At 49.6% G+C, this 19,834-nt stretch overlaps 1 protein-coding gene across 11 annotated transcripts in view; it reads left to right on the forward strand.

Moving 5' to 3' along the window:
• PKNOX2 (PBX/knotted 1 homeobox 2) overlaps positions 1 to 19,720 on the forward strand; it is a 321,964-nt gene extending 302,244 nt beyond the window's left edge. For all 11 annotated transcript variants that reach the window (XM_058424449.1, XM_058424454.1, XM_058424447.1 and 8 more), the window contains 3 exons: positions 14,341 to 14,417; positions 15,267 to 15,445; positions 16,466 to 19,720. In XM_058424449.1, coding sequence (XP_058280432.1) covers positions 14,341 to 14,417; positions 15,267 to 15,445; positions 16,466 to 16,692 — 483 coding nt within the window. In that variant the 3' untranslated portion in view covers positions 16,693 to 19,720. The remainder of the gene's footprint in view (positions 1 to 14,340; positions 14,418 to 15,266; positions 15,446 to 16,465) is intronic.
• The last annotated feature ends 114 nt before the right edge of the window (positions 19,721 to 19,834 follow it).

A 19,834-nucleotide genomic window follows, 5' to 3' on the forward strand; every position in this document is an offset into this window, starting at 1 on the left:
CGTGCCTGGCCTCTCACCTGGGACCTCAGTTTATGCCCCGCCCTCTCATCTCCTTCCTTGTGAGCCTCCCTGCAGAGCCCAGGGTCCTGTCTTTCCACTCCACGGTCGCTTCCACCCAGACTTGGGAAGGCAGAGGAAGGGGAGATGGAGAAGAGAGGAGATAGTAGCTGAGCACAGAGTGAGGCAGGACCCAGGCTGGCGTCTACAGAAAGCACCAGGGATGGGGTAGAGGACTTGCTGAAATGCATGAGGAGGGGCTTTCTGCCACACTTTCCCACCTACCCCTGTTGCCCTCTCCAGCCTGGCAGTATGCACAGGTGCAGGTGCCATTCATGACGTGCTTAACATTGGCAGAGTCCTCCCCCAGTTCATCACAGTGGCCTCTAGAGAGGCAAGGGGAGTGGCCACTGGGCCTCTAAAGTCAGAGCTCAGAACTTTGGGACTGAGGGGGCGGGGAAGAGAATGAGAAGTCCAGGCTGCTCTAGGGAAACAAACAGACCCAGCTGTCCTTGGCAGGCCACACCTGGGCCACACAGCCATGCACATGTGGACACACCTTCCCCAAACCTCAGCTGCTTCAGGAAAGAGGCTATAAAGGCTCTTCATAACTAGGCGCAGTAGAAAGAAGACAGGATTTGAAGCTAGACAGATCGAGGCATGAATTGAGGCTCTCCCACTAGCAGTGTGATTACGCTGATTCTATTTCTTTGAAAAAAAAAAAAAAAAAAAACTAATACTTATTTCCCATGATTGTGAAAATTCAATGAGAAAACGTATATAAAGAGCCAGGCCTAGCACATAGCACCTAAGAAATAAGTTCCCTTTGAATTTTTTAGAACAGTGGACCAAGAGCAAGTTTTGGAGGCTGAAGACCCAAAATCTGTGAATATTAATCAGAGGTAGATGGCTGATTTGTTGTTTTCATCTGTAACACCTACTGATTTTACTATCGTTTGATCCTAAGAGTAACTGACAGTACAGTGACTTACCCGTCCTTTGGGTAGATGTGTGTACCTCTCTTGCATCTCTGACTCTGTTGTGAATTTCTCGGAAATAAGAATCATACATTCTATTCTTCTAGGACCCTACAGCATTAACTCCCAAGGTATGGAGCTTTATAGGATTTATGAGGTCTTGCACCCCAAAAGAGGTTCCATAGTGAAATAAGTTTGGGCCAATCTGAGTTATACAAAGTTTGGCTTTTTTTGTTTGTTTGTTTGTTTTTTGGTGGTGGTGGGGTACAGAGTCTCACTCTGTTGCCCAGGCTGGAATGCAGTGGCACGATCTTGGCTCACTTTAGTCAGACTTTAGTGGCAGCAGAAGACTGACTGGGTCTTGGGGGCTCTGATTTGGAAGTGCTGGACCTTCCTGTGCACCCAAGAGACTGGAAGGATTACCTTCTAGCGAGAGACGAGAGCTGGAGCTCGGCATCTCCCCAAAAGTGTTCCCTCACCTCTGGGGGCGTGGGGCTGCCCCGGTGGTTTGCTGAGTGAGTACATTTTGAAAGCACTGACTAGTCTGTGTAGTCTGAACACGTACAGTTTCCAGATGAGGAAGCTAATTTGGAGAGGAGGGGCTGGAATAACTCTCCTGGTTCAAGTTCAAGTTCAAGCGATTCTCCTGCCTCAGCTTCCCATGTAGCTGGGATTACAGGCATCTACCACCACGCTTGGCTAATTTTTATATTTTTAGTAGAGGTGGGGTTTTACCATGTTGGCCAGTCTGGTCTTGAACTCAACCTCAAGTGATCTACCTACCTTGGCCTGCCATGGTGTATTTTTTTTTTATTCTTACAGGACGAAGGGGCATGGTGAATTTGCAAGAGGGGTAAGGTTCAAAGCTTCTCCCAAACTTATGTGAATACTTTTTATCCCCCTTGGTGTTTTCACTGTTGCTCTGAGGAACAACTCTGAGACTAATTCTTGAAAAACGCAACTCTAGGGAGACACTGTGTCAGGCCGATAGGAGCTGCTCAGCTTTAGGAAAGAAGAGCGGAAAGGGTATGAAGTAAGGACAGACCTAAATATACCATCGATGTTCTCACATCCAGTGCAGTTGGGACAACTGATTTGTTGTTGATTGAAAAAATTAGTTTAAAAAAGAAACAACCATTCAAAAGAGATACTTTAATTTAAAAGATGGACATACCGTATACATTCATTTGCTAATCTTTTGATACAGGACTAAGGTCTCCTTCTGATTGTCAGTCATCTTGCTTGCATAAACCTCTCCTATGCTGTAACATCTATAAATTCCACCTCAATAGAAAGTGGAATTACAACTTTGACGTTTGGGAACTAATCGGTCCACAAGATCTTTCCAGATTTTTATTATGTATTCCAATCCTTTATGTTTGTCTCATCTGATCCTAACTATTCAGCATTTGCAAGCAAATTTGGGCCTCAAGACTTTTGAAAGCTTTCTACTTATCAACAGTGACTCTTTTTGCTCTCATATTTCATTGGCTTACAGAAGAGTTTGTTAAATTACAGAAATTCACATACTTCATTAATAATACATAGAATTGGCATAAACCAGTCTGCATACGAGCACTGCTGACTTTCAGATAAGCAGATAGTGTGGCTAACAGACATTCTACAAAACAGCCTACTCATCTCAAGCATTCAGAGTGCTGGGGACAACAGTTCTAATGGTTTACAGAAGAAGTGGAGACAGCATTGATTAATCCACAAACTTCGCTAAATAGGGATTGGTTGTGAGAACATCTGTAGTAAATACTGGTTGTTCCTGTTGTCTTCTTTCCCTGGGGCATAAGTTTGTATTCTTCGGTTCCCTTTGTCTTATGTCTGGGGCTTCTTGTCATTTCTACCGTTCTGCAGAAAAGTATTCAGATGATAGAAGGCTCCTGAGATGGAGGTGAAATCCCAGAGCCTTTTTGCTGTTAGGCTGCAGGGAGATTGGGATGGTTTCATCCATTAGCTGCTCGCCTCTGAGTCCCTGAAGAATCCGGTGGCGTTTTCTTGCTCTTGCATTTGGCTGCAAGAGGCCACACTCCTGCCGGAAGCGATCATTCCATAGCAGACTCAGGTCGGCCGAGAGCCCATGGCAGACAGTCCTCCTCTTGGAGGGTGGAGAGGTAGGCACTGTTCCCCGTCCCTAGCTTCTATTCCACCCCTTCTGCTCCAGATCCTGGAGTCTTCCTGACCTGCCATGTGATTCTGCTCCTTTCCATCCCAAAATATGACATTTGTCTGTGCTGCTGCCAGCCAAGCACATGAGCAGCTTTTCAGAATATGCTCTGTGTGCAGGGAGGTCCTAGAGACCAGGCCCCAGCAGGGCCTGCCATCCACCAGAGGAGCCGCTTCTGCATTGATCACTGCAGCATGCCAGGTTCTGCACCAAACACTTTAACGCATCATCTCATTTAACCCACACAACCACCCTAGGAGGAGGTAATACGATTCGCCTCATTTTACCAGTGACAAAACTGACACTCGAAGAAGGCAACATATTTCTCAGGGCCCTCCTGTGAACTCTGCTGTGGTCACAAAAGCTGAGTGCACAAAAAACACCCAGGGCCTTCTCTGTGTGACTTTTTAAATCGAAACATAATTCACGTACCATAAAATGTACCCTTTTAAACTGGAATTCAGTGGCTTTTAATATCTTTACAGAGTTGTGCAATTATCACCACCATCTAATTCCAGAATATTTTCATCACCCCAAAAAGAAGGGCTGTACCCATTAGCCATCACTCCCCAGCCCCTGGAAACCACAAATTCACTTTCTGCCTCTATGCGTTTGCCTATTCTGGACATTTCACGTAAATGGAATTGTGGGATTCTCATGTCTAACTTCTTTTACTTAAGACAATGTATCAGTATTTCATTCCATGTTGTGGTTGAAGAATATTCCATGGTACAGATGTACCACATTTTGTTTGTTTATCAGTTGATGGACTTTGGGGTTGCTTTCACTTCTTGGCTCATAAGTTCTGCTGCCATGACGGGTATATTCTGCATGATTCTGTGCCTGTTGTTCTCTTAGACTCTGTCAGATGCCCGGCTATCCTTCCCCCAACCTGAGAAACTCACATGCCAGGCTCATTCTGGCTGTGGGGAGGCAGAGCGGCTGTACCCCAGGAAGAGCATGTGCACTGCACAGAGCTCCTGGACAAGGAGGGCACGTGGAGGTGAAGCCCAGCCAGTTGCCCCTGTGCCTCGGTGGTGCCTTTGGTCACTCCACATCCTTTGCATGCCTCGCTACCTCCCCTGCGCAGAGCATTGCGTTAAGTCTTGAAGGGATTAAAGTCAGCCCTCTGTGTCTATGGGTTCTGAATCCCTGGATTCAACCAGCCTTGGATTGAAAATATATTTTTAAGTGGATGGTTGCATCTGTCCTGAACGTGTATCGCCTTTTTTCTTGTCATTATTCCCCAAACACAGTATAATAACTATTTATGTAGCATTTACATTGTATTCGTTATTGTAGGTAATCTGGAAATGTTTTAAAGTATATGGGAGGATGTTTGTAGGTTATATGCAAATACTATACCATGTTATATCAGGGACTCGAGCATCCATGAATTTTGATATTCACCAGGGGTCCTGGAAACAGTCCCCCACGGATGCTGGGGGTTGACTGCATCTAGCTGTATCCCTGTCAAAGGCCCACCTACAGGACCCATCCACACACCTGACATAGGAATGGCAATGTTTCTTAGAGACCACATAGCCTGTGAAAGGACATGGCACCTGGGGCAGGACCTGGGTTGAGTTTTCACCACCCCTTCTACCTAGCTTGGCAAGCTTGGGTGATTGACCTCGCTAAGCCTCCATTTCCCCTGCTGTAAAACAGGAGCCGCAATATCCAGCTCATAGGTTGTTGTGAGACTAGAATAAGCAAATGGGCATGAAGGTTCTTTGTCCTGATACAGGCACCGCTACTGCTACAAATGCCTCCAGTCTCACCTTGGGAGTTGGCCTTGCCTTGAAAAATGCTGAGAGAAACTACAAAACTTTTGGGGAACCTGTGGAGGAAAGCAAGAACCCCTGAAAAAAAACAAAAAAAACGGTTTAGGGAGGCCCATTTTTGTTCCAGAATATCTTGTCTGCTACCTTTTCCTTTAACTTCCTCATAGTGTCTGAAATTCCACTTGCATACATATTAAGGATTAATTTTTTAATGAAATTCCACTATTAGAGACCCAGTTTAAACTATCCAATCCCTGTAAAAAGCAATGACTATGAAAGGCTGTGAGGCCATCATTTACTCACATCTTAATATGAATTAGTTCAAAAGCTTGCTTTACTTATTCCTACTCAGCTAAGATCAGCTTCAGGGGTAGAATGGGGCCAGGCACAGTGGTAATCCCAGCACTTCAGGAGGCCAAGGCGGGAGGATCGCTTGAGCCTGAGAGTTCGAGACCAGCCTGAGCAACATAGCGAGACCTCATCTGTTTAAAAAAGAAAAAATTAAAAAAAAAAAAAGCAAGGTGCAGTGGCTCACACCTGTAATCATGCCAGCACTTTGGGAGGCTGAGGTGGGTGGATAGCCTGAGTCTAAGAGTTCAAGACCAGCCTGGGCAACATGGCGAAACCCCGTCTCTACTAAAAATACAAAAAAATAGCCAGGCATGGTGGTGGATACCTGTAGTCCCAGCTATTCGTGGGCCTGAGGTAGGAGGATCATTTGAGCCTAGGAGGTCAAGGCTGCAGTGAGCCCTGCTTGTGCCACTGCACTCCAGCCTGGACAACAGAGTAAGACCCTGTTCCCCCCCACATTTCCCCCCAAAAAGCTGAGTTTTTTGTTAAAAAAAAAAGGGGGGGAGGCCAGACGCGGTGGCTCACGCCTGTAATCCCAACACTTTGGGACGCCGAGGCGGGCAGATCACGAGGTCAGGAGATCGAGACTATCCTGGCTAACACGGCGAAACCCCGTCTCTACTAAAAATACAAAAACTTAGCCAGGTGTGGTGGCGGGCACCTGTAGTCCCAGCTACTCATGTGGCTGAGGCAGGAGAATGGCATGAACCTGGGAGGTGGAGCTTGCAGTGAGCTGAGATTGTGCCACTGCACTCCAGCCTGGGTGACAGAGCAAGACTCCATCTCAAAAAAAAAAAAAAAAGAATAGGAAGAATGCTAGTGCTTGTTGATGGTAGAAGATGAAGGTTAGAACACTTTCTAACAGGGTTTTAAGGAGCCAAGCCAGAATGGGGTGCCAGAGGAGAAGTTTCTAGCAATTGCTCTCAACCTCTCTAAGCCTCTCTATCTTTTGAGGATCTGATGAAAGCTTATTTAGATCATTGTGAACATAGTTTCAGGGCATTTGACCCTGAAGTCGGGGGGCCCAGAGGCCTGAGATTCATCATGCTGATTGTAGGGTGACACAGAACGCAGGGGCTTCTGAGAAAAGCAACTGGGGCATCGTGTCAATAGGGCACAAAAAGGAGACGCTGAAGGTTCACATGCATCGATCATGGAGTCTTCCGCAGTCTAGTTCTGACCCTGAAAGCAGAGAGCAGTCTCTCGCCTGTCCTTCTTGAAGCCCATGGACCCCTCCCCACTTGAACACAGATCTTTAATCAAAGTGGCTTTTAGGACTAGGCAGGAAAACTGCCTGTTTTTAGAATAACTTCTGTCTATGAAAAAAACATGATCTAAGTTCCAAATAACATTTCACGAACACCCAAATTTCAGGTATGAGACGTGATTTCAGCACTAAGGGGGTTGATCGTGTAATTGGGGAAATAAATGATAGACATAAGCCAGGAGAGGTCAACCCATGATGTAATCAAGTGCTGTGACACAAGCACGGACACTTGGTGGCTCAAGAGCCAGAAGAGCGTGTCCAGGCCCTAGAATCAGGTTGCAAAAGGTTCTTTGACAACCATCTTCAGAGGGGGCAGGCAGGACGGGGAGATGTTTGTTCCAGTAACTCTAACAGGAAGCATGTCACGTGAGGAGCGGCTGAGGGGTCTGGGGATATTTTGCCCGCAGAAAAGAAGACTCGGGCAGCCTGTTCCTTTGTGGCAGCATAGCGTAGCGCAAGGAGCAAGGGCTTTGGAGGCAGATAGGCTTGAAGTTGGTCCAAGTTCTAATTTTACTTACTGTGTGATCTGGAACAGGTTAATGAACTTCTCTGATATTGCTTTCCTCTTTATAAAATGGAGATAGAAATGCTACCTATGATGAATAGGATTGATAATAGTTAGAAAACACAGTGTCTGGCGGATGGCCACGTGTTCAGCAAAAGGCCTTCCGACCCATCAGAGCAAAGGGCTGTGCACTGAGCGATGGTGGCCTTGCAGGCCAGCGTCTCACATTTTTTATGTCAGCACGCATAGAAAATGATAGTAAACCCACTAGGCTGCTTATGCCCGGAGACCAGCTGGGGAGCCCTTGCTGCTCCAGACTCTGCAAACCACACCCGGGGCTGAGGACATCGCGGTCTGCACACTTATATCTTATCGGGGTATGCTGGCTGGAAAGGGCTGGTGTAAAGGGCTCCTGCCCTGTGGGAGAAGCTGGACACAGAGACCCTGAGAGCTCTGTGTAATCTTGAGATGTTGGTTAACAGGGTTTGGTTGGAGAAGCTGGCATTTGGGCTGGGCCTTATGAAGGATGGCTAGGATTTAGGATTGGGCAGGAAGAGAAAAAGGAGGGGTCATTTTGGATGACAATTATCTCTTAGATAATCATCAATGCCACTATGACTCGTACTGGCCAAAGGGAGTGACCCCTCACTCCAAGTTGTTGTGGTCATCAAATCGTCTTCACTCCTTATTCTCACTCTTGAAGCCTGGGAACACTGTGGCCCCTTACCCCAGCCACGACTGTTTTCATTCTAGATGCTGTTCAGGCATCTGTGCCTGCCTTTAGTGTAAGGCTACCAGGAGGAAGGAGGTCAGGCCAGCTGGGTTCTTGGTTACATTTCTCTCTTTGTCCCGGAGAAATCTTAGACCTCAGACTCCTGCCTGTGGGGCGAGAGTGTTTTCTCCACCCATCCTTCACTGTAAGGATCTAGAGAGAAACTGCCCTCCAACTTCCCAGGAGCGATGTGTGACTGTCGGAGGCATCCCCTGATGTAGCGCTGTCCCAGGGTGTGTGCCCCACTGGCAGTGAGTCCCCAGGGAAGGAAGAATTAGATTGATGCTTCTCCATCCAAGACTGAGCCTTGTCGACAACAGGCAAGTCAGCTGCAGGGCTGCATGGAGGAGCTGAAAAGGGAAGGTGTGCAGGAGACCCCTGGGTTGCACTGAGCCCCAGGACACCCCAGAGGGCTGCGGCTCTAAGAGAGTCCACCTGAAAAATGGCTGCAGGAGATTTACAACCTCACAGCATTCCCCAAGAAGCTTAAGACCCAGGTTAGGATCAAATGTCCCCATCATAGTACACGGGCTGGGGCATGCAGGAAATAAGCCCCATTCGAAAAAATGAGTGTATTTGTACGCTCACAGAAGGGGCTGCTGGGAGGCTCCTGCCATCTGCCAGGAAACAACCTGTGGCTTCTTCAGAGACACAGCCACATGCGTCAAGCCACAGATTTATTTTATTTGTTATTTATTTAACAAACACTCAGAGTACACTAAGCACTGTTCTAAATAGCTTTCATGTATTAACTCACTGGTACTGATCAGTTTAGCTCCACACACACATATATATATACACATACATATATACGTATGTATATACACATATATACATATATACACATTTAATTCTTATAACAACCTTGAAGCAGGTGGAATTATTTCTCCCATTTTACAGAAGAAGAAACTAATAATTTGCCCAAGGTCTCAAGCTGGTTAGAGACAAGACAGGGATTCAAACCTGGGCAGTCTGACTCTAGAGTCCGTGTTCTCACCTACTTCTAACAGTACTGCCTCCAAGTCTTCTTTAGAGAGGTGACCAGTGTGCTTTAATGGACTCTTATGTACCCCCCTTTTTCTCTTCCACATCCTCCCTGAATATACGTTCAACAATAATTGAAAAAGCAGCATTATTAGTAAGTAGAGCAACCTGCCTCTAGGTGGAGCTCCTGAGGGGTCCGATCACTGGTGCTTTCCCCACTCACCTTTAACCTGCAGATGCCCACAGGAAATGGTGAGAAGTACCAGTTACTCCGAAGGCCCCGTGTTCGTTCATTCAACAGACGCGTACTGAACACTTACTACACGCCACACATTTTTCCTTGGTGCTAGTGAGGTAGGGTTGAAAAGAAAGACATGGTCCCTTTCTCAAAACACTTGCAGCCTGCCCCTTGGGGTGACAGGTAACTACGCAGATCCAAAGCCCTTGTAGTAGGAAGAACCCTAGATAGGGCAAGCGCTCAGAGCTCATAGAAGGGGCATCCGAGAGGGCTTCACTTATCAGGGATGGGGATGGGGAGGAGGTTAAGAAGGACCCATCTTGCTGGCATTGTGAAGGATAGATTGACACAGAAACCAGAGGGAAAGAAATTTGAGATTGCAGAGTTTTGAGATTGCAGGAAGGTAAAGAATGGGACAACAGTGTATTTTCACAGTGGAAAACTACACAGTGATTAAAATGAACAATTACAGTTAAACAGAGCCAGCGTGCATGAATGATTCCATTTACGCCAGGTTCAAAAACCTGATGTCAACTAGGCCATCATGTTTAGGATGTAACACGGATAGCAAAACTATAAAGAAAAGCAAGAAAGTGGTTACTGTAAGAGTCAGGAGATCTTTGGAGAGGTGTTTGGGGGGACAGGAGGGGTTAGTGGGGTGCTGGTCGTGTCCTATTTTTTTGACCTGGGGGGTGGTTACATGAGTGTTTGCTTTTCTTCGTACTTTTCTGAGTGTTCACAGTTTTAAGGGGAGCAGGGATAAAAACGAGAGCAAAAATAAAAGAACGGAAAGCCTGAACAAGGGCAATGACTACAGAAAGGGAAGTTTCTTGGGTGACTTATTGTGCTTCTCTTTATTCTAAAAGGCTTTTTTTTTTTTTTTTTTCCATTTTAACATCTCTGAAATTGGGTACATCCCACCATCAGTGGCCTCTTAGATGTGATGGAATGTGGTCGTTTTGGGGCCCCCACTATCCTGGCTGCCTTCCTCTGGGTCTCTGGCCCTCCTAAAGTGGAACCACCCCCGAGTGGTGGCTGGCAGCAGCCCATGGCCCCACAGCTGTCAAGAGGGAGAGGAAGGGGAAAAGCGTGTGGTGGACTCTGGTGCAGCGCTGCTGATGGCAGGAAAGCGAATGGAAGCTCGCTGATCTGAATCAGGCTCCATGCCCCGCTCCACCAGTAGCTCAGCGTCCATTGACACTGACAGGCTGCGGCTTCCCGTCTGCTGTGTCCCTTGGTGATCTGGCTCACCTCGTGGTGAGATCTCCGTGGCTAGGAGGTGGAACGACAATTGCCAATGGGCTATGCATGAGAGAAATGTCCAGGGACGTGTGAACCAGAGCTGGCTTAGCTTCCTTCTGAACCAGCCCCTGGGCAGAACTCAGTCTTTCAATTGGAAGATGCTTTTAGCGTCAGTTTAGTCCAGAGGAGAGTTGCGTTATGGGGCTATAAAGGGAGGTATCAGAGAGGTGGGAAAGAGTTGAGGTCAGATTTCAGAGGAACTTCCTGGTGGCAACTACAGTGCCGTGAGACACCTACTTGGTGTAAATACCATAATTCCCTTCTCTAGAGTCCTTGAGTATTCAACTAGATGATGCTGGGAGGCTTCAGTGCATCGCCCAGAGCAGGTCAATGGAGCACACAGGCTTACCCTGCACCATCTCATTAAATCATCCCCACATCCAAGAGGTAGTCCCTGTTTTGCTATTTCCATCTAAGGATGGAAGACATAAACAAAGGTCACTTGCGTGTGCCAAGGTCACACAGTGCTAAGGGTGGGTCAGGACTTGATCCCATCTCTGAAGGTCCTTTACTCCCTGGCAGCACTGCCCAGTCGTGTGAGGCTCCAGCTGTCCCTGAGAAGGCTCTGTCATCTTCTAGTCTGTTCTGTACCTCTTTTTCTTTTTTCCTTGCTTTTCATGAGCTGTATATACTTCTTTTTCAAGGAAGGATTGTCTGCTTCCAGAGAGCTACTGTCTGGGCCCTTCTCTTCCAACTCCAGGGAGTTCCCTCCAATAATGATCAGAGAGCAGCCACTGTGGCTTGATGGTTTGCCGTGATCTCATTTGATTCTTCTTCCCGTCCTTGGCCGCAAGCCTGGCCAGTTGTGCTAAAAGTAGCGCTGACCCAATCGTGGTCTGTCCAGAGGCCAGAACTATTTTGACTCTGTCCTCAGGAATCATGTGGTCTGAGGCGTGTACAAGCTGGACTGCTCCCATGACCACTCAGATGTGGTGCCAGGAATGTTCTGGCTGACACACCTGTCCCCAAAGCTGCTAAACGCTGCTACTTACCCTACAGCCCCCACAGCGTGCGTCCTGAGATATTGGTTCCAGGAGGGATAGGTGGTGAGGACTTGCACCAGGGGGTGGTTGGGGCTTTCTATCCTCATTCATAAGAGAGCAACCAGCCAGTTTGGGGTGGCATTGCTTCTCATAGCTCCCCACTGGACTGGAGCATGTTAATCTGTGTATTTGTGACATTCTCTCAGAATGGGGGCCCGACAACAGAAGCCTCCTTAGAGACAGCAAACATTATTCTTCCAAGGAAGGCTGGAGGATTTCCTTCTCTGGAGGCCGTTAACAGTAGAAGAACCTTTCATCCCACTGGCTTAAATATAAGTCCTAGTGCAAGGCTCTTGCCTGGAATAGCATCCTCTCCTCTACTAGAATGGCTTTGCCATTCTTCAAAGTCCAACTGAAATCCCCTTCCCTAAGGACTTTCTTCTTTTGTCACCAGAGGGGTACTTAGCACAGACTTCCCATCAATAGAGAGGCTTTTTCCTCCTTTTTTTCTTTCCATCTAGTCTGTGAGTTCTTAACTTCAGATACCTTTTGCTTGCCAGCACCCAGGATACGGCAGATGCCAAACAGTTGTGGGCTGGTGAACCGGCACAGCCAGCACGGCCACTAGCTCTGCTCAAGAAACAAGTCTGCATCTCCTTATTGTGCTAGTTCATTCCTCAGTTCCCTACACAATCCTTCAACACTGGCCTCTTTGCCTGTCTGCACACTGGAAATAAACAATGTCTAATAAGAATGGGGTCCCTGCCTGAGAGAAGCTCATGGCCTAGTGGGGGACACATATCTTGCCATCTAGTGGGCGAAAAGCAATCATTCAGAGGCCACGGTGACCAGCTTTGCCTCAGGGAGTCGGGAAGGGCCTTGCAGAGGCTGTGATCTGCGGCAGGCCCTCACGGAAGCTCAGAAACGCACGTGAGGACAGGCAGGAGGAAGCGCCCTCCAGAGGAGGGCCAGCACTTGCGCAGGCATGGAGGCATGAAAGGCCCTTGCACCCCAGAAGGCCAAAAAATCACCATACTTTTGCTGCATTTTGTCTACAGACCGGCTGGCTGTGGACAGGGAGGCTGCTTGGCTCTTTCCCACAAATAGGGAGGTTGGAGCCAGGCACTAGGGCTTAACCCCAGAAGGTGTCAGAGCTCCCACAGTCCCTGCCCCTCTGCCCCCTGGGGCCGTCTGCACTCTCTCCTCCCATCCTCCCTCTACTCCTTCCCAATTAGAATAAAAATTGGCTCCTGTAATGCTGATGTGCCTTCTTTCTTGTTAGAATCTTAATATTGTATGAATCACAAGTCCCAGCTGCCTTGGCATGGTGGTCAGGGTCAGAGGTTTGAATTAAAGCAACACATGGTCCTGATCGCTTCATCTGGGGGATGCTGAGGTAGGGGAGAGGCTGCTCCTCCTTTTCCACTGATAATGCGAGTACCACCAAGGCTGCTGACTGCAACCTTTTCCCTCAGAAAGTTTTAAGCACCTTGTAACACCCCCTGATAACAGTATTGGTACCTTTTATTGAGCATTTTACAAGTATAATTTCATTTATTTGTTAGATGACTTGATGATGTGTAGTTAAGTGACATGCCTGAGATTTCATAGCTAGTCATAATAGAGCCAGATTTTGAGACCTCCTATCTCGGGGACCCTAGACAGCTCAAGCACCACTTTCTAATACCACTCCAATCAAAAGAATGATTTTAGTCTGAGGATGCTGGATGGCTTGATCTTCTGCCATAAGAGCCCCCAAACCTCCTCTAGCTTCCAGGACAAAACTCTGATGCATTCAGACGTTCGCCACACCTTAACTGCATGCCTGCTGGGTGCCAGGCACTGGGCTGTGGCCTGAACAAGTCCTAGGGATGCATCGACTCAGCCATCATGTGGCCTCCCTCCCAGTGGGGGTCAGGACTCTCTTCCCACTGCCACCCAGAGCCTTCTCATTCTTTGACCTGTTCAGTCTTCCCCGCCACTCTGGCCGGCACCTATTTCTCTCCTCCTTCTCAGCCCCTACAGTGCTCATCACCCAAACCACAGCATCGAGTGCTGTGTTTTTGCTTTCCTTCCCTCAGCAGGCATTTGTATGTCATTTGTATGTGGAAGGCACTGGGGATACATTCAGTATCCCGGTGCCGTCATGAAGCACAGTCTGAGAGAGGGAGACAGATGTGTAGTCAGTGCACGGGCTGCAGCATGCGCGTGCGGGGGACTGAGAGACACCTGCCCTGCTCTCTTTCTCACCTCCACTCAGTCCTGTAAAGTGGCATCGTGAAGCAATGGAAGAAAGACTGGACCCAAATCAGAAGACCTGAGCTGGTGCTACCATCTGGGGGACACTGGAGAAGTCATTCCATCTCTTCATCTGCAAAGTGGGAATAACAAAACCTAACCTGCCTACCTTTCAGAGTTTTCATAATGTGCTTTATTAAATGATGATTTTTTAGTGAACAAAATGCATGAAAGCATTTTACAGGTTATAAAGCACTATACAAGTAGTACTCTTCTGTCTCCTAGCAATGCCTAGCATAAATCTGGGCACATAGTAGATATTCAGTAAATATCAGTTAACTTAAATTGATCCATTCACCCCGCTTACCACCTTCTATGGGCATTTGAGGCCATTGGAAACCCTAACACTGACAATGCCTGCCCTGCCTGCTGGGGGCGGCAGTGAGGATCAAGTGAGAAAGATGTGCCTTGGAAGCTGTCAGTACTGAGGGCAATCTTGGTCTTGGGAAACCTCCCTGGCTCCCCATTGTGGGGGATCTGCTGAGGGCTGGCCAGCCTGGGATGTGGAGTCTCGGGCATGAGGCAGCCTTCCTCCAAGCCCTAGGTCCATTCTCTGTGGGGAGCAAACATGACACTTCCCCAATTTTAGTTCCCAAACCACTCGGGCTGCCTGGCCCAGGGTAGTGCCGATGGCGTGGGCACAGTCTCTCGGGGGGGCCAGATCAGCATGTGCCCAGCCCTCACTAGCCTCCACCTCTTGTTTCAGCACCCCTACCCCACGGAGGACGAGAAGAGGCAGATCGCAGCCCAGACCAACCTCACCCTCCTGCAAGTAAACAACTGGTGAGTTTGCATCACCTGCACACAGGCTCCCAGATCCAGGGGCCACCTTCTGGGCAGGGAAATGCCAGGATCTGCCTCAATCTCAGCCCCGCTACCATGCCAGTCCCCCCATTTAGGCTAGAAGCAGAAAGCAAGAATCAACACTGGCACCTGTGGCCTCATCTGCAGCTTGTCAGCGCCCTCTGCTGGGACATTGTGTCAGGCACATCCCTGGACGCTTCTTGAGGAATAGCAAACCCACGCACACCTGAGCACCCAGCCCACCTGCACTTCAGAGACAGACAGGATTGCCCGCAGCTGTGCACTGGAGGCCAGTGGTCATCTGGTCTACCCCACCCCCATGTGAACTGAGACTAAAACTTGCTGCAAAGCTGGGAGTGGGGAGAGGAGGAGGAGTAGCCATTCTGACCCCACAGGGATCTCGGCTTTCCCAGTCTCTGTGCCTGGCCGGGCTGTCAGGGGAGCTCAGAGAGCAAGGTCTGGCTGGATGGAAGTAGACCCCAGAGTTGAGGGCCCTGATCCGAGCCCTTGGCTCTCTGGAGAGAAGTCAGAGGTTAGTGCCTATGACTACCATGCTCCCCCGCTCTGTTCAACCTGGAAGGTCTTGATCAGGGATTTCTGACCCCCCCATGCATTCTTCCCATACAACTTTGCAGTTACCAAGCCCCAGGAAATTTCATGAACTTCTCAGTACCCAGGGCTCTTCTCCCTGCTGGGCTTTTACATCCGGGATGGGAACCCCAGTCTGCTCTGTGTAATGGAGTCTGAAGGCAGCTTCACCGTCCCTGCCCCCACCCCAAGGCCATGCAGGCCGATGACTAACCAGGTCTCCCCTTTACCTCTGGGCAGGTTCATCAATGCCCGGAGGCGCATCCTGCAGCCCATGCTTGATGCCAGTAACCCAGATCCTGCCCCCAAAGCCAAGAAGATCAAGTCTCAGCACCGGCCCACCCAAAGATTCTGGCCCAACTCCATCGCTGCGGGGGTGCTGCAGCAGCAGGGCGGTGCCCCAGGGACAAACCCCGATGGTAAGAACTGGGGCTGAGTGCACCCTAGACAAGGGTTGGGGGTGCTCCTGGAGCTTCTTCAGGTCAAGCTGTGCAAAGATTCAAGGGCTATCTCCTTACCTGCGCGCCCATCGCTGCTCTGTCACAGCGATTATCCCTCCCCAAAGCCCTAAAGAAGGGGATGTTTTTGTACATAATTTAACAGACCAGATGCACTCTCATAAAGAAAAGCGGGAGGTGGTGGTCACGCAAGTCAGTGACTGCTCAGCAGAACCCCCCATGTCCGCACCCATCTGAGTTCCTTAGCACCGTCAGTATCTGCACAGCTCCTCAGGAGCAAAGGCCATCTATAAATATCAAGGCAGGCAGCTGGCTCGTGAACAGAGGCCAGGAAGAGCTCTGTTTTCCCAGCCTCTCCATCACACCCTCCATATACACTTTTCTAATTGCCAGTCGCCTAGTGCACAATGAATAATTCAATGAGCCAGGCATTTTATAGCTTGGCACATGAAGATAGCTCTGTATGGGGAGTGGAGCGTAGGTGTGCGTGTGTGCACACAGAACCTCATGCACACGTGTATGTGTGTGGTTGCACACAGGTTCCTTTGTGATGAGCCATCATCTTATGGGTTATGATGGGAAAAAAAAAAAAAAACAGATTTAGGGGGCTAGACCAACCTGGGAGAAAATTCCAGCTCTGTCATCACTGACAATGTCATCTTGAGCTAATGACTTAACTGAGACAGAATGGGAATAATACCTGCCTTACAGAATTGTTAGAAAGTCAAAAATGGCCAACACATAAAGAAAATGCGCAGTGAATGGTGGCTGGGAGTGCTGCTTCCTGAGGTGGGGCAGGGAGTAGCTGACTAGTGAATGGATGGGAGACTTCATACCAGGGCATTGTCCAGCTCAGGCTTGGACAGCCCTAAAAACGAGTTCACTGCTCTATGAGCCAGTCCATTAAACCCTGTCCAGCACAGAGGTGCTGGCCCTGACCGGCAGCCCCTGCCTCGTCCTGACCCTTGCTTTCTCTCGCAGGTTCCATCAACTTGGACAACCTGCAGTCCCTGTCCTCAGACAATGCCACCATGGCCATGCAGCAGGCTATGATGGCTGCACACGATGACTCACTGGATGGGACAGAAGAAGAGGATGAGGATGAGATGGAAGAGGAGGAGGAGGAGGAGCTGGAGGAGGAGGTCGATGAGCTGCAGACAACGAATGTCAGCGACCTGGGCTTGGAACACAGTGACTCCCTGGAGTAGTCGGGCAGCCCAGATGGCACTGATCACCGAGCAGGAGAGGAGTGTCGCCGGGAGGCCTTCAGGGTGGGGGGGAAGGGGACATGGGCAGGAAGCACCGAGGGAGTTGGGCCCTAGCTTCCCCAAATCAGTAGCTTGAAGAAAGGCAGAGGAGACACCTGTTCCTTCCCAACCACCAAGTTTCAATGAGGACCCCAGCCCCACTTCCCTGGAACTGCCGAGGACTCTGTCTGGCGGGGCCAGTCGAGCAGCCTGTATGGAAAGACAGGAGTGAGATCTGGACTCACCAAATCCCTGAGGACAGTTGGCACCCATGGCCCCCACCCACGGAAGGACTTGAATTGTTTACAAGCCCTGCACTGTGAGGCAGATTGGTGCTGTTCGCAGAGTGGGCCTTTGCCCGGGGGCAGACTTAGAAGGAAGGGGAGAGACAAAGGGGGACTGAGTTTCATCCCCAGAAGGTTCTCAGCTCCTTTGACAGACATTCAAGGGCAGGAGGGAGCCCCAAAGCATAACCAGTGGCCAGAGGAGTCGGGGAGCCTGAGGCATCCCATCTTGCAGATCAGAATGGGGTGGAGTCCACCGCTCATCCCTCCAAGGCCCTGTCTCTGCGCACAGCAACCATGGACATGGGAGAGAGGGATGGGAGCCACGGTGCCCTTCACTCTCTCCTGGAAACAAATTGTAAGCTGGTGGGCTCAACCTGTGGGAGGTTAAGAGGAGTCCCTTCTGGGTTGACTCCAGGAGCCAAGGAGATGGCAGACCCTGGGCTAGGAGTCATAGGTGACTTTGAGGCCACAGCTGTCCCTAGGTGGTCACAGAACTTAGCTCCCGTAACAACAGGACAATGGTGTTTTACCCTAGATGTTCCCACCCTCAGTGCTCCACGCCCTCCATAGACCTTCAGAGAAGGTGAAACCAGGTTATCTGGGAATTTTTCCACCCCGCAGGTCGCCACGGCCATCCCTCTGCTCCCAGGCTGGCTCCCTCAGCCTCCAGCTTCCTTTCTTCATTCTGTCCTTCAGGGAAGGCAGAAGAAACATTGGAAAGCATCTAGTCCAGTGGGAAGACAGGGGTTGGAGGAGGTGCTACATCCCTCTTCCCATCAAAATCCTAAATGTGGGGGAGGGCCCAGAGAATGGCACCCAAGAGCCTGTGGGGATGCCCACCCCACCCACCCTGCTGTTCTAACCCTGCTGTCCACAGCCCTGGAGGAACTGGGGCTCCTGGAAGGAGGCGGCTCTCCACTATCCACCCTAACACATACCCTCCCACCCACCTTCCAGACCCCCTTGGTTGGCACCCTCTTCTCCCGTTCCCTCTCACCCCATGGCTGTGAATGACAGGACAGGTCACACGTGTGTTTTCCATTGGGTTTAATTTAATGGACGTGCAGTTTCATTTGTAAATTGTGCATTAGCCATCTCCTTCCGTGGCAGGATGTGAGTGGCTACCTGGCTCAACTGGAGGGGACCCTCGGGGCCCTCTGGGGCTTCCCCTCCTCCACCTGGTTGGGGTAGAGCAAAAGGATGGTCACTCTTCCGAGGTCTCTCTGAAATGAATGTATTTCTCCCCCAAAAGAGCTGATATTTAATGTTTTAATAGGGATTTTTGAGAAACAAATAACCTTATTTATAATCTGGGTGATCCAATCATTTTTTACCCCCTTTTGATGCCATGCATAGAGGAAAGTCTAGCTTTTTTCGGCGTGAGACTTTTGCAATGTGCAGTGGGATAAAATGCATTTCCTTTTCTGGTTCGTTTTTCTTGTTAACATGCGCACACAGACACACACACACACACACACACCGTTCCACTCACCACCTGGACAGGCGTCCCCCAGCACGGACACACTGGCACACAGGTGCCCACATCTCTTCCTCCCAGCCCCTCTACCTGCCTAATGTTATGCAGCCTCCTTCTGATGTATCCACCAAACCAGTACTGAATGTGGCCGAGACGTTTTCAGTAAATCTTATTACCTACCGTAACCCTGGTGCACAATTCTCTTTCTGTGGTTGCTGTGGCAATCCTTTGCTCTTTTTATGGGACCCGAGGCCAGACAAAATTTGGAGGCCTCAGTATACACCTGACTACCCAGGGAAGGGGACAAGGTAGATGTGCGTCCTGCGTGAGCTCAGCTGCCCTGTCTGGGGAGGAAGAGCCAAGTGCAGCACACTCACCTTGTGTGCGGCCAGTTGTAAGGCAGAGCTAGGGAGAGAAGGCAAGGAAGCTCTGCACTGCCCTCTCCTGACAGCTTTCCCCACAGCAGCGGAAGCTATGAATCTGCTCCCTCTTGTCCACCATACTCCACCTCCCTCAAAGCCTTCTGCTTTCCCATCTCCATCCTCGGCCCACGAGGGATTTCATGATTGAAGCTGGTGCCACCACGGCCCCACACATAGCCTTGAGCGCCCACTGTTTCCCAATCAGCAGGTGAAAGTCCCAGGCAGCGGGAGAGAGAGACAGTCTTGGCTGCCGCCTTTCACCCTGGAGCTGTGTCCAGCAGGGAGCCTACCCTTGAATCCCAGGGGTCAGCACCATAATCCCCCAGGCAAGAAGAAACTCAGGGGCAGCTGATCTCCCCACAGAAGTGAGAGGCAGGCCTTCTTGTCACCTCCAGACGTGAGGGTACCTTCCTTAGCCACACTTGCTGAGAGGTCTGTGGCATCTGTTTAGAAGCAGAAGGGGAGTGCCTTGTTCACGTTCAGGAATGCTGGAGAGTTTGCACGTACTGGCGGATCACCCCATGGCCAGGTGGAAGATAGGGAAGCCAGTGGTTGATTACACAGGCAAAGTGGGCTCCGACCAGCTCTGGTGGAGTTCCCTGCATCACTGCCCTCAGGGAGCCCAACCTCCCTCCCCCTCCGCACACCTGGAGACAGTTCTGCAAACTCTACAGAAACCCCGCCTCTCTGGGCAGAGGGAGAAAATCTTAAGAACTGCAAGATGATTGGAACCTCACTTCCAGAGCTGGGAAGACAGTGGTTTCTAAGGAACACACTGTTGAAAGACACGCTACCAAAAAAAAAAAAAAAAAAAAAAAAAAATCCATGCCCAAATTAGCCTAAGATTAACTGCGTATTCTGTTTTGTTAGTAGAGTTTCATCACGCACATTATTATACTAAAGGCTCTCTGAAAAGT

Source organism: Hylobates moloch, unplaced genomic scaffold, assembly GCF_009828535.3.
Source record: "Hylobates moloch isolate HMO894 unplaced genomic scaffold, HMol_V3 SCAFFOLD_11, whole genome shotgun sequence".
Taxonomy (NCBI): domain Eukaryota; kingdom Metazoa; phylum Chordata; class Mammalia; order Primates; family Hylobatidae; genus Hylobates; species Hylobates moloch.